This window comes from Colletes gigas, unplaced genomic scaffold (assembly GCF_013123115.1).
Source record: "Colletes gigas isolate AHSC1104 unplaced genomic scaffold, ASM1312311v1 Colletes_gigas_Sc00007, whole genome shotgun sequence".
In the NCBI taxonomy this organism is placed as follows: Eukaryota; Metazoa; Arthropoda; class Insecta; order Hymenoptera; family Colletidae; genus Colletes; species Colletes gigas.
In genome coordinates this window covers 7,540,001-7,554,130 of record NW_025106636.1, presented here as the reverse complement: position 1 = coordinate 7,554,130, position 14,130 = coordinate 7,540,001, and the positions used below count along the sequence as shown (strand labels likewise).

At 32.5% G+C, this 14,130-nt stretch overlaps 4 protein-coding genes across 10 annotated transcripts in view; 3 read left to right on the top strand and 1 right to left on the bottom strand.

Annotated features, from left to right (window-relative positions):
• Positions 1-54: 54 nt before the first annotated feature.
• Positions 55-3,421, top strand: LOC122396305 (non-structural maintenance of chromosomes element 1 homolog). 4 transcript variants are annotated; one of them, XM_043394577.1, is made up of 8 exons: positions 55-219; positions 1,731-1,815; positions 2,245-2,359; positions 2,445-2,586; positions 2,680-2,875; positions 2,940-3,053; positions 3,125-3,248; positions 3,342-3,421. In XM_043394577.1, the coding sequence occupies exons 3-8, from the start codon at positions 2,260-2,262 to the stop codon at positions 3,413-3,415; spliced, it is 750 nt and encodes a 249-aa protein (XP_043250512.1). In that variant the 5' UTR covers positions 55-219; positions 1,731-1,815; positions 2,245-2,259; the 3' UTR covers positions 3,416-3,421. The 4 variants fall into 4 exon arrangements, with proteins under 4 accessions (XP_043250512.1, XP_043250511.1, XP_043250510.1 ...); XM_043394576.1 differs by lacking the exon at positions 1,731-1,815; XM_043394575.1 differs by lacking the exons at positions 55-219; positions 1,731-1,815 and adding an exon at positions 1,866-1,986.
• A 124-nt stretch (positions 3,422-3,545) lies between these two features.
• Positions 3,546-5,472, bottom strand: LOC122396266 (coiled-coil domain-containing protein 174). Its single transcript, XM_043394499.1, has 2 exons — positions 5,438-5,472; positions 3,546-5,352 (listed from the first exon to the last, which is right to left on the bottom strand). The coding sequence occupies exon 2, from the start codon at positions 5,200-5,202 to the stop codon at positions 3,640-3,642; it is 1,563 nt and encodes a 520-aa protein (XP_043250434.1). The 5' UTR covers positions 5,203-5,352; positions 5,438-5,472; the 3' UTR covers positions 3,546-3,639.
• Positions 5,473-6,875: 1,403 nt separating this feature from the next.
• Positions 6,876-9,033, top strand: LOC122396306 (recombination repair protein 1-like). Of its 4 annotated transcripts, XM_043394583.1 has the most exons (4): positions 6,878-7,503; positions 7,801-7,971; positions 8,038-8,468; positions 8,803-9,028. In XM_043394583.1, the coding sequence occupies exons 1-4, from the start codon at positions 7,068-7,070 to the stop codon at positions 8,866-8,868; spliced, it is 1,104 nt and encodes a 367-aa protein (XP_043250518.1). In that variant the 5' UTR covers positions 6,878-7,067; the 3' UTR covers positions 8,869-9,028. The 4 variants fall into 4 exon arrangements, with proteins under 4 accessions (XP_043250517.1, XP_043250515.1, XP_043250516.1 ...); XM_043394582.1 differs by having other exon boundaries at positions 6,876-7,503; positions 7,801-8,411; positions 8,803-9,033; XM_043394580.1 differs by having other exon boundaries at positions 6,876-7,503; positions 7,801-8,468; positions 8,803-9,033.
• Positions 9,034-10,098: 1,065 nt separating this feature from the next.
• LOC122396438 (putative mediator of RNA polymerase II transcription subunit 12) overlaps positions 10,099-14,130 on the top strand; it is a 16,212-nt gene continuing 12,180 nt past the window's right edge. Inside the window, exons 1-3 of the mRNA XM_043394830.1 lie at positions 10,099-10,705; positions 13,154-13,251; positions 13,312-13,385. Coding sequence (XP_043250765.1) covers positions 10,651-10,705; positions 13,154-13,251; positions 13,312-13,385 — 227 coding nt within the window. The 5' untranslated portion in view covers positions 10,099-10,650. The remainder of the gene's footprint in view (positions 10,706-13,153; positions 13,252-13,311; positions 13,386-14,130) is intronic.

Sequence of the window (14,130 nt, the reverse complement as noted above, 5' to 3'; positions counted from 1 at the left end):
AATAAAATTTACCTAACTCTGACTTTATTGTTTGAACGCTTCCGCGTCGGACGTGACGTGTTTTCAGCGCGTGCGCGTAGAAAATGGCATCCGAAGTGCCTTAGGGCCAGTGTTGGGCAGAATATAATTTAATTACATTTGCCACAATAAAATGATATATAATCATATGATATTTGGGACGAAATCGGGTTAGACGTTCGTAAGAAACAGTTTATGCTTGTAAGTATTCTAAACAGCCGTTCGGTTTCACTTTTAATCGTTCACGCTTGCTCATCGTAATGCTCGTTTGTTTTGAGGCTATGAGCAATTGCGAACGCGTCAAAATAGGAACTATACAAGGAAAAATAATGCAAAGAGGACATGATTTGTAACAACTCTGCAATATAATTTAAGATGTGGCAACTGAAAGAATCGATTTAGGAAACTGCCCATTAATTGCCCTGTTGAAAGGAACTTGTTCGTCTCTTACTCTTTTGGCCCGGCAGCTTGGAACCCAAGCCTTAGATCAGTCTAGCCAAATCATAATTATACATATAATATACCGGACGTTTCGTGAAATGCGTTGAATACGATATTGAAAAGAGATAACACTAGAATCTCGCTATCCTTCTCTATGAGTGCATTTGGTGGGAGAAAGATACGTGATGCGAATATTTAGGCAACAGTAAGAAGAAAGGGGTGATAAAGGTCACCCCTTTCTTCCTACTATCCCCACCATCGCTACCGTGCGACAGAAAACGCATGTCTGCAGCAGTATTTCTATCCTTCAATGTCGTCTTCAATGTCCGCATAAGAGCACTTGTTCTACGCTTGTATTTAACAAAAAGAGTGCAAGATCTTCGGGACGCCGATTAAATTTTACTAATCAGGTACTAAATACAAAATAATGTATTTAGTACTCGATGATGCATCGAATACAAGTTACACAAATAGTTAATATTCGAAAGCATGGATGAATATAAAAGAATACAATATTAGGTTGCTCGTCGCTTATTCTAAGCACTAAAAAAACATATATTTGGTATTTTAAATGTATTTCAATTACAACATCGTTCGAATGTGCTTAAATCCTGTTTGGACACGCGTTATTTTTATCCCAGTCAGCTGATTATGCGATTGCACATATACACTTGCATACGGGCACCTATGTCTATGATGCTCAACACATAAAAACTTGAACTGCTTATATCTCGAAAATGAAGTTTTGAATTACAAAATGGCAAAAGACTTAACTATAGAACGAATCGAATTACCTTTCTTTTTTCTGCATTCTCTAATTCAAATTCCAAACCAGAATTATATCATAGACCAGAATTAACATCACAGATGAGGTATATAATAGATCCAGTGAAATTCATTTGTATCTACTAGCTCATTAATCATTTAAGAGTTATTATGTACCAAAATAAAGCCAAATATTCATTTTTCTTCAATTGGATGCTAAATCTATTCTACGTCTCGTCTGTGTCCAAATATTCGTTTCAATTTATAGATATTAATCGTTCGATTCGTTATCCCTTTCCCGCTGCTTTTCTCTCATGATACTGTAGAATTCGAATCGATATGTTGATGATAATGCAGCGAAGCGCAGTATGCCGCAACAGCGGTTCTCAAATGTTCCTTCTTTGTCAAATCATTTTGTGAGATTTTTCGATATTTTACTCTTATAAGATACGTAATCTAATAAATACGTACAAAAATGATTGTTTCCTTCAATTTTATGTTTAAAGGTTTTTCTGTCGAATCGAAAATTGTCGAGCAAACAAAACCACATGATTTGTGATAGAATCAACATGGCGGAATGATGTGTCTCGAGTAGATATAAATTGAATAAAAATTATACAAATCGTTGTTTACGTATGATAATTGCAGTTTTGTAGCGAAAGAATCGATAAGATATATTGCTGGTCTAAGGACTAGCGGACTAATGAAATTCTATTTTATATGATTTTGTTTATCCATGATTTTTTTCTTGCTGAACAAAATGTAGACTCTTTACGTCTTGTATCAGTGGTTCTTACCATTCTTATTCATCATACCATTTTTGCGCGATTATTAAGAACCACTGTCCTATTCCACTTGTAACTGTTTTGGCGGTAGTTCTACATGCAATTATTTAAATTAGTTGATAGTTAGTAGATTATAATAAATTTAATAAATGCCAATGTTTTACTAATCTTAAAAGTAACTAGATTTTAAATAGTGATTACTTCGTTTTAAAATTTTGTTTTATCTTTGTGATAGAAATTTAAAAAAAAAATGGTTTATACCCAACAACACAAAATACTTCTGCAAACTATCATGCACGAAGGTCTTTTGGATGAAAACACAGCAAAAAATTTGATTATTAAATTATTTAGTAAGTCTATTTTTCTTCTGTATTCAATTTAATATAGACATTTTGTTTTGTACGCATATTTTGTGAATAAAATTCGGCATTTCAGACGATGATAAAATATCGGTAATTATGAATCAGATAAATGAACAGTTACAGCCATTAAACATGTTAATAAAAAAAGCTCAGTGTGAAATTACAGGCCAGCTACATTGGGTTTTAATAAATACTGTACTTGATGATGTTATTAGGTATATGTTTTTAATTTTATTAACACGATAATAACATTAAAAGAATGCTTGTTGAAGTTCACTGAAGTTCCTTTCGAATGTTGATTATTACAGCTTTCAGGATGAGTTTTCAAAAGCACAGTTAACCTTGCTTAGAAACATATTTTCTGAAATTATAACATCAAGTAATGGATGTGTTCAAAGTACATTGTGTCTGAATTTATGTTCTTTGCCAGATGTTAAATTATCAAAAGCAGAAGCAGAGGAATTTCTAAATGATATAGTTAATAGGAAATGGTTGGTTTACGAGGTAAATAACACGATTAAAATTTATATTGTAATTTATCCGTAATTTATTTTTATTTTATTTACAGAATGGCCATTACTATATGGGTGTAAGAAGTATAACAGAATTAATGCCATATTTTAGAGCTACTTATGATAGTAACTTAGGTACCTGTTGCCTCTGTAAGCAAGTTATTTTTCATGTAAGTTTTAAAGAGAAAACTTATAAATTATATATAAACATAACTATTAATACCGTTTTTCTTCTAATTAGGGTGAAAAATGTAATCACTGTGAGAGTTTGTTACATTTATATTGTTTAAAACGATTTGCTATGGTACACAACCCTGTGAAGTGTCCCAATTGCAATACAGTGTTTTCTGATTTTAATGTCTCTGGTAATTTATGTACCTACTTTAATGTATTATTCAAAATTAATTTATTACAGTATAATTAATATCTTTCTTTTTTTTTCATTAAATATAATATAGGTATAACAATTAATTCGTTGGAATTGGCAGATGAAAATACGAAAGAAGTAAAGAAAACTAATAAAATGTTTTGAAAAGTAAAAACCATTAACATGTAGAAATAAAATGTTTTTTTTTATTATTTAGTACATATTATTTTGTTTTATATAAATATTTACAGTATCCAGTACAATGTACTTAATCTTTTGTACTTTGTCATTTACATGGAAGGTAAAAGTATTCCTTTTAAGCGTAGGTGCATAAAAATGTTATTTACAAATATGTACAGTACAGTACAATGAGGGCGTCATTCTTTTTTTTAAATATTCCGTCTTTCTTCAAATTTTTCTCTTAAATATCGAAGCCCGGCTGCAATACTCGCCTCGTCTATACTTCTATTCGGGTTCGTTTGATTTTGCAGCGTATTATTAGAAACGGTACTTGCACTGTTAGACGAACAATGAGTCGCATCGACCGTTTGAGGGCAATTAAATTGGCTGTCATTTTCTTCGATTATGTTATTTGTATTATCGTCGGTATTAAAATCATTTCTTGTCAAAGTAGGAGGAAGCGGTATATCGTAAGAATTTATATCTGTTTCAGTATTATTTTGTATTTCATTTTGAACGTTCGTTTCGTTCAACTCAAGTTTAGTAGATGCGTCGGTATTTTCAGAATTTAAATAGTTAGTCCCCATATAACCAGCGCTTTTAAAATTATCATACGCGGGCCCGAATTCGTTATCTCTAATTTTTCTACATTTAGCTACCCATTCTTCCTGTGACATTTCGTGCCAATGATTTCGTTTACCTAAAAGTTCTCCTAAAGCTTTTATTTTATTTTCTTTTTCTACTACTGTGTCCTCTTTGTTATTCAGCTTTTCATTGCTACCTTCTTCAATTTCAGTTGACTTTTGCTCCGTAGTACTTTCATTAGATACCTCCAATGTCTTTACATTTGATTCATTGTTATCCTTTTCCTCAAGTTCTTCTTCCGATTCTATTGGCAGCCCAGCTCTAATTCGTTGCCTGATTCTAGCTGCTTTCAATCTATTCTGTTCCATTTTTGCTCTTAATTCTTTTAATTCTTTTATTTCCTTCTGTTTTTGTTCAGTTTCTTTTCTTAACTTGATCAAATTTTCTTGTTGCTTAATTCTTTGTTCTTCATCTTGTGAGAATGCAAAGTAACCAACACCATGAGCTCTAGCTTCATCAAATAAGACATCCTGATAATGTATGTTCACTTTATCCGCCAATTTTGCAGTTTGTTCTTCCCACTTCCTTCTCATAATTTCGATTTCAGGCTCTTTCTCATCATGTATTAAGTTCTGTTCTGCATCAGTTTTCACGTCAATGCCTTTCTTGCTTATAATTTGTTGTTTTATTAATTTATCTTTTTCTTGCATAAGGGGTAAGTCTTCTATCAAACATTTCCTTGTACGACCAAAGCAATCTTCATATTCCACCCAATCATCCTCATTCCCTAATGTCGCATCATCCTCATTCTCTAATGTCACATCATCTTCTTGATCTTTCGGCAATGATTCTCCATCAGAATCGTCTGATTTATTCATAAAATCGACAAGGAAATTTTCATTATTGTGTTTTGATTTTTTTAATCGTTCATATAATCTTGATTTTGCTTCTAGCATTAGCTTAGATTTTTTATGGGTACTAACATCTTCGATATATTCAGATTTATCCGAAGACTCTTTGGTATCCTTTTCTTTACTTTTTTTCAGTTTTTTCTTAATCTTTGGTACAGCATGACTCGTTTGAGACCTTAACTTTGCCTCATTTACTTCTGTCTGTTTCCTTAAAAGTTCAGCTTTTAAACCTACCAGCGACGAAAAATTTACATTGATCTTTTTGCTGGTATTCATCGTGAAACAATTTGTAAAAAATTCTATCGTCAGTAAACAATAGCAAACTGACCGAATTATACAGAGAAAACGAAGGTCAAGAACGTTTACTGTTTCGATGATCAAAGTATTACAATTTTTCAGTATTTAATTTTATCATCACCGCAGTACCTGTTGTAATGTATAATCGCTTTATTAAATATTAAATATAGTAATAATTAAAACAATTGTAGGTTATGTAATATTAATAATTTACCTTTAGAACATTTTTAAGTATTAAGTACGTCACAGCATATTTTAAAATAATTTATTTTAATATTACTTTAAATAATCATATAATCATGTCTTTCGATAGTACTTGCAACAAGCGATTTGCATAACTTTTGTTTACGCGCATGCTACATGAATGACAGTTACAACATTGATATAGGAAATGTATTGGCTCGATAAGCTTTATCGTGATTCGAACGATAAAGAACAAAACTTGAGCAAAAATGTTTATAAAAATGAATCTACGTTTTGCATTTAATAACATTTACAGCCACAACGTATATATTTTTACGAACACTAAACGTGTATGTATAAATAAACAAGTTTAATTTTGCTCTGATGAGGGTAAAATTAACTTCAATTTCAAAGAAGAAACGTTATTTTTAAGTGAAGTTTATTTGAAACACTAATCGTATACATATCTTCATTGTTAATATATCTGTTCTTATTTACATTAGCAATAATTTTTATAACGAACAAATAGTTAATTATTCAATTAGTAGCTAGAACACAGTACCTCCTACCATAGGGGTAGTAGATACATTTAATTTCGATTCCTTACATATTTTATACAAAATAAGTACGACGTTCAGAAATTTTGTTAGATCACGTCCTCAATGATAACATTAGCTGTTAAAATTGCAAATAGTAATATTTATAAATGGCCTATCAATGAACAATTTAAGTAATATGCATTCGGTATCTGTTCCACAAGCATTACGTAGTGCATACATATTGTATCGAATACATCAATATACTAATTAATTATACAGACATTTTATCGAAGAAACATTTTCGAAATAAATGAAAAGTATGCCACGATTTCATTTGTACAGTTTCCTGTAATGTTTGAAGAACGAATCTTCCGACGTTTGCATTAATTATAAAGGGTGGAAAACGAGAGTCCTTAGGCTCAATTCTTAAGCGATCTAAAGATATTGCGCAGAAACAAATGACTTATCTGTGGATAAATCGAAAAATGTACTTATGTACATCCGGTATCTCTTCGTAAATGTCGAATGGCCATCGCGTCGAATACTTGCATCAATATAGAACTATATTATATAGAAAATTTTGTAGATCTCGTTGTTTAAACAACACAGGGTAATGATGAAAAATATGAATTCTTTAATAATTAATTTTGGAAAATATTCAAATAACGGATTTACCAAAGGGGCGTATTAATTACAAAAAGGTGCAAAACTGTAGTCCTTAGGCTCGATTCTTAAGTGATGTGAAGAAATTCCGTAAAAAAGAATTCACTTCGTTAATTTCGGCCTTGCAGAGTACGTAATGCGTACGTTTAATTAGGCGTTTAGCATTCTCATTAGATTTAATGAATCGGTTAATATCTCTGTATCATTTGTAAATCCGTAAATCGATTGTCGATTATTAAACCTATTTTGAACTCAAGATTGCCGATTTGCTACTATGTTAGTCATGTAATTTACGAACACCAGGAACCGTAGCACATTGGACACCGGTTAGCTATCGAGAGCAAATACGTGCGGCGTAGTGACTGGTTTGTTGTTGCTGAAACTCGTGAGATACACGAAATTAATTGTTGGACTTCGTCAGTTGTGTTTAGAAGTGGTTTTTTAATTTGTACGATTGCAATGGCACGCCGTAAAAATGCGAAACACGCCGATGCAGAGGTTGTAGAGAAAATCGCCGAAGCCGCCGGCGATGCGTCGCCCCCGAAAAGAAAAAAAACCACGGTGAAAACGACAAATAAAAGTGACGAGGAGAAACAAATTAGATTGCCAAGAGCGGCGAAATCAGCGAAAACCGAGCAGATTGAAACCACGGACATGACTTCTACCGTAAATAAGAACGCAAAGCCGAGAACCAAGACAGCAGCTTCCAAAAATGCTTCGGTGCCTGCAAAAACAAATTCAAAAACTAAATCCGTGGCGACGAAGAAGAATAAAGAAGCAGAGGAAAAAGCTGATCCGAACGCAGAAACGTTAAAAAATTCCGAAGATACCGAGGTGAAAAAGACTCGCACAAAGGCTGCGACGAAAAAGGCGGGAATGGAAGTCGACGAAGAGCGTACGTTTTCGAGCATTATTTTTCCACTTCAATATTGCTCTTAGCATCGAATAATTTGTAGTTAACATTGTTTTCTTACTTTTTACGATTTTATCGGTTATTTTATTTTACAATAACGTAATAAAATATTTATTACTCGTTGGAAACGTGCAATTATATTTTGTAACGTTTAACCGTTTTTATAAGTGCTGAACACGAGAATTTCCTTGAAAATTTTGTAGTATTTTATTTTGTAAATTGTTAGAATATATGTTTATTGTATATTAATTGAAAAAACTGATTATATGTTAATAATAGCCAAAGGAAAGCCCAAAGCAAGAGCCAAGAAAGGTGCTAATGAAAACATGGATGCAGAAGTACCGACCGTGAAGAAAAGAAAGCAAGCAAATGCCGAAGCAACACCAAAGGAAAATAAATCAAAGGCACGGGTGATGAAGAAGAAAAATGAAGCAGATGGTAATGCAAAAGGTAAGGTCGTTGATAAAAACAAAATTTTTAATGGTAATAAGACTGAAAATGATATTAATAAAACAGAAGAGTCGGCTAAAGCTGTGAAAGCAACGAAAAAAACAAACGATGATAAAAGTACAAATCCTACTGGAAGAAAAACAAGAGGTCGTAAAAATGAAGCTAGTCCAGAGGAATCCAAAGATGACGAAGAGTCGAAAGTAGTGGGAGAATCATTTTCTGTAGAACTAGTACAAGCTAGCAATAACGAAAATGAAGATGTAGAAAATAATCGTTCAGAGGGAATGGAATCGGCTCAAATGTCAAAAAAGGGAAAGAATGTAAAGAAGAAGGAAGAAACTGTACCGCCAAAGAGAGCTGCCAAGGCTCGCGGTAAAGCTGTTAATCGCAATGCGGACAGCGTCGCTGTCGAAGATGATGTAGATGCAGCGAAATCAGATGTCAGTGACAAAGGAGAAGATTCTGATGCTGAAGACACAATTATAATTAAGACTGAAGTAAATGAAAACAATGTAATAAGTACATCAGTACATGAAGAAGAAAATTAACATTAATGTTTTATTTTTATTTTACATGTTTCTTGAAATAATATATCATTAATATTTTAATATATTTCATAAGACAAATGTATTAATGAGTATTTCCATGTCAGGGAATACTGAAAGAAATACATATTGTAAAAATTCAGTAATATACTTCAGTTACATATCGTTTCGAAAATAGTTATTTGTGTTTTACATGATATAGTTAAAAATCACACTTGTTATAATGAAAACTTATACTTAATAGGATTGTTGTATTTAAAGCAGTTACTTGTATTTTGAATTTCAGGTAAGAGAACATGGATATTGTAGGGTGAACAACATAAGAGCATTCCATCAGTTTTTGACAGTTTAAATTGTTTTTAATATTAGAATGCCAGGTGTTTCTCGATGGTATATCGGAAACAGATATTTGTCGAACAAGATTCGTTTCATTTAAAAGTATAAGTAAAAAAAAAGTTATAAAGTATTTAAATAAGAAAAGAATGTGATATAATAAAGCATACTTTTTAATATTATAACGCACTAAATTGATGTACACTGTTATTATAGGATTAATGCCCCATTGTTGTTTCCAATATCTCATTACATTTATATCATTGTATAGTTATTGGACAAATATTTTTAAGTAATTTCGAAAAATGTTTGAAAGTGACAAAAAACGAATGATTGGATTTTATATCAATTTAGTTAAAGTTTGAATAAATATTTATATCAAGATTGATTATCAGTAATATTTCATCATTTTTTCTTTTTTTAATCTTTCAAGGTTGTTGATTAAACGAAACTCTATTTTGTTTCAATTTTGGACCCAATTGTGAAGTATTCTTAAATGCTTTGATAATTCAGTTATTAATATCAGGAACCGTAATTTAGACTAATTTTTAAGAAAGTTTTTATCTTAAGTAGTAGTATATGTACGTCGTTTTGAAGTAAATGAATATGTAATGAAAATAAAATTAACTATTTTGATTATTTTATGTATCCAGCATTTTGTAGTCGAATGAAAAACATTCTGTTTTCTGATTTCGATTTTGAATACGAAAACTTAATGTTTAGTCATGGAGTTTCAACTTCCGCGCCTAAAATCTTAACCTTAATTGTGTTTCGCTTTGACACCCATATAGTTACAAAAGAAGTACACATGTGTTTTGTAAACGCGGTTCATTTTTCATTCTTATATTTGTAAAATAATAAAAGAAATGCATAGAGTTTCACGTTCACGTGAGAATACAGCATTATTGAAAATTGGACAATGTCAAGATACAGAATTTTATAATAGTTTGGACGTATTTCGTTGGTTTTATTTCTAACTTATTATTTATAAACTAATGGTTGCGCGTTAAAACTGATCGCGTTACTAATAAAAAAGAGAATCAAAAGTTCTCTGTTTCGTTGCGTTAAATAATTTCATGTTGTAAGAATATTGCGGATGCTCCTTTACAAGGAACTCTTAAGAAGATGGCGCTCGATTAATTTGGACGTACATAAAGTGACGTAGTACTATCTATAGTATTGGTAGCAAGCTAGAACGCTCTCCGTTGTGGATCAAGGAAGCAGTGAGAAACAACGGCGGAAGTGGGGATCGTGCGCCATTTTCTATTTTTGCATAGCAGTGAACTAGTGTTGTGTGTGTACATTTTGTGTGATAAATCGATGGATTACTAATAATTGGAGGAGGACGTCTTGAATTAATGAAATGATTTTCGGGAACACGTGCTTCGAATCTCGCGCAATCAGTTTATTTTGCGTTTCTCTTTTCTATTATCGTGCGTAAAGCTGTAGTTTGTAGCACGTAGCACGTAAACACTTTTTCTTCATTTCTCTTTTCAACGAGTGAGAGTGGCCGAGCTGTCGGTATTAGAACCACACGGGCAATCGACGAACGATTTGTTTGCCCGATCGAAATTCTTTCCTCGCTTAACGATAAACCGCGATATAGAACGGAAAACCAATCTGTGATACTAAACAGTACTAAGATATATAGCTAGGTATAAACTCTACAATTAGATATACGTATGTATGGCGTATGAGACGTAGATAGATCACATAAAGGATCTAGAAAACATAAAAGTCCGTATAGTGTGTGCTGTGAATTTTCCTTGGCCGAGGACGAAAAGTGTAGAAGAGCAGAAGAATGTCTCAGGAATCTGTGACAAATGACAAGCAACTGCCAACTCCAAAAGATGAAGGTATGGGATTTGCTATTTTTCCTTCCTATTCCTTTTAATTATTCAGAAAATGCCCCCATTTCAAATTCAGCTCTAAACTTTCTTTTAATTTACCTATTTTATATGTTTGAGTAATTTTTGTTTCTTATGTATCGCTATTGGGACTTTAAACACAGTCTACAGCGCCATGATTTAAAATTGCAAGATTATTAAATGAAATTTGCTATATATGTTTCATTATCTAATAGCAGATAAAAATCAGCATCAAAACATTTAAGTTGTAGCTTATACGAACGATACCATGCTTGTATCTTACACGACTTTGATACTTTTACTTTCTATGTTTGCGAGCATGGTACACATTTGCGGATTCTTTCAGCTATTTCTTTCCCTTCTCTATATTTAAAACTATCATTGTTATACGATAAGCATCGATAGCAAGTATAACCGACATACATAAATACAGACATAACATATATGTTATAACCATGAAAATAAAAACTTACGATATAACATACACAGACAATACTCTGAAAATATTTAGATGTATTTGATCTTTTTAGTGTACAATTTATATTAAATGTATCCTGTAAACTTTGATGGAAATTTGTGTGTACTTGGGATCATATTTATAAAAACGTTGGTAACAAAGATCTGTACAATCACAAATTTGTCAAATTTGTGCTCGAGTTTAAAAACAATTATATAATAACTCAAAGATATTAATTGTAAGTATAATAAATTATACAGATTTATTTCTTAGTTTTCTTTATGTTTATCGAAAAATAAAGCGTAACACGATAACGGTATAAAATAATAATTCGTTTAATGTATTTATCGAATTATATTCGTCTAAATGTTTTTAATTTTATAATCATTATATTCTGGAAGTATAACAACGAAAATGAATATTATATAAATTAATATTTCTCTATTTAATTATTTGACGATACATGCGAACGTTTGAATGTATTCAGGTGGTATCAGTTAGAAATTACGTTTAAACGGTGTACAAAACAGAACCAATGAGACGTACGGTTGACAATAACGCTCTTAGGGACGTACTTGATTGGATCGCGGGGCAAACTCTGTTGCCGAAAAACCATCGGCATTTAGTCAGTTTGTATCGGGCTAAACGACGTGTAGTATCTATCAAAATTAAGAATTAGGCGCACCGTTACAGAGGCGTAAACAATAGTCGATGAGAGTTTCGCGTTCGAAACGATTTCGTTAATAGTGCACGAGTACACGTGTTGTCGGACCGTTTGCGATCTATTTCTTCATAAATACTCGCGGCTTTCCGGCAATTGTACCACGTACATTGGCGGTTTCTAATTTCGAGTTAATTCGATCTCCTCAAGGTGGAATTATTCGCGAGCAGGGAACTATAATATTTCTTCTCGCGAAAGAACGTTGTATACATTTTATCCTCGTACAGTTTTTCGTTCTAGTACATTGTTAACCGGTTCGAACAGTAATCCTCCGTCCGTTTCGTCCTTCGCGCGATAAATATTTGTTTGACTGTTTGGGACGGTTGGACGGCGACAACGGTTGACGGTTTATAAAAGAGCGGAATAAAGTCGATAGAAAATTTTGATAAAATGAAGCTGAAAGTACGTAGTATTATCGGTTCGAATTGGTATCGGCGACCTCGTAAACGTCCGCTGGTAGGACCGACGGGATCCCCTGTTCTGGATGCAACTCTAATGATGCAAACTAGAACTTGCCGATGGTTTCATAAAAACAAATCTGTTAACGCTGTAAAGCGTGTGACCTTTCGTAAGTACATCTGTAACGTACGATAATGGTGTATGTCTTCAAATTTTCGTTGTGTCGCACCTCACGCCAATGATCGAAAATTTATGTTCGTTATCTTGAACACGGGTTTGTATACACAAATTTGAATACGTTATGTTTATTAATAGCGATTTCTAATTCGAACATCGTTAACCGATTCTTTATATTATACGATAAGTGCTCGACTTGCACGGTTAATTATTGAGCATTTCGCGTAAGTCAAATTGTGTGTGTTGTTATTATAAGAAGAAACAAGATAAGTCCAAGATTAAGAATAATATGGTATAATCGGTAAGAGGAACGTGGATAACGTTAAGTAATGTTTCTTCAAAAATTAGTGAGCCTCTCCTTACAATATATTTAGTGTACATTTCGAAAATTTCTTTTGAAAAGAAATGTTTTTCATGTACGAACACGTATACACATACAAGATATATACAAGGACATATGAGGTGGGGGCATGACCGCGCGTATCTACGAATTCGCGTAACTCGAAACCTCGCTGTATTCGATTCTTAAAGATTTTCAATTGGTTCCAAGTGTTTTTAATTGTTTGTAATGATATTGACATCCGAAGACTTTCTTATTTGTATTTGTTAAATTAAAAATTGTATACAAGTAGATGTATATAGTTTTAATTATTTCTATATCTTTTGTTTTAATTATTTGCAGGAGATCAAGCAATTATATCAATGTCAGTAGCTGGGGAGGTAACTGACACTTCAATTGTGGAAGTAGGCCGATCACGACCTCAATTTCAATATTCCAGGGTAAAATATACATATTTTTTCTCAATGTAGCATTTATTTATAATGTACTTTTTATTTTAGGAGGAGTTAATGGTATTAAGGAGTTTGCCATTATCTAAAAGGAGGCCTGATTTCTTAGATACCTCATATAACAAGTATGTTTTGCATTACGTACAAGGTGTTCGGCCACTCATGGGAAAAATTTTAACGGGAGATTTTCAAGGCCAAAATAAGACGAAAATCAAGAATACTAATTTATCAATTGAGGCTTCGTTAAAAAGTTATTAACGTTTAAAGTTCCGCCTGTAGAACAGCTGCGCGCGCATGATAGTAGTTCTTACCACAGGTGAGGTATATGGGTAGATCTTACATCCAATGTATTTCTTCGGCCCATTATTATGGGGCTGTAGAGCTCCATTAGATTTTCGGTGAGGAATTTTTTTCTCGAAAGTCCGTAGGATTTCGGGGGTATGTCTAATCACCAAAAATGATTGTAATTGACCCCCGTAACCGAAAATAATTTTTTTAGAACGATTTAAAATTTTTGTTTTCCATCGAAAAATTTCACACATTCTCGAATTTTTTTCTCAAAAGTGGGTAGGAATTCGGGGGTATGTCTAATCACCAAAAATGATTATAATTGATCCCTGCAGCTAAAAATAATTTTTTTAGAACGATTTAAAATTTTTGTTTTTCATTGAAGAATTTCACTTTGTCGAATTTTTTTCTCAAAAGTGGGTAGGAATTCGGGGGTACGTCTAATCACCAAAAATGATTATAATTGATCCCTGCAACCGAAAATAATTTTTCCAAAGCGAATTGAAATTTTTTAATTAAATTTTTTAATAACTTTTCAACGAAGCCTTATTCAATAAATTGATATTCTTGAGCCTCTAGAAT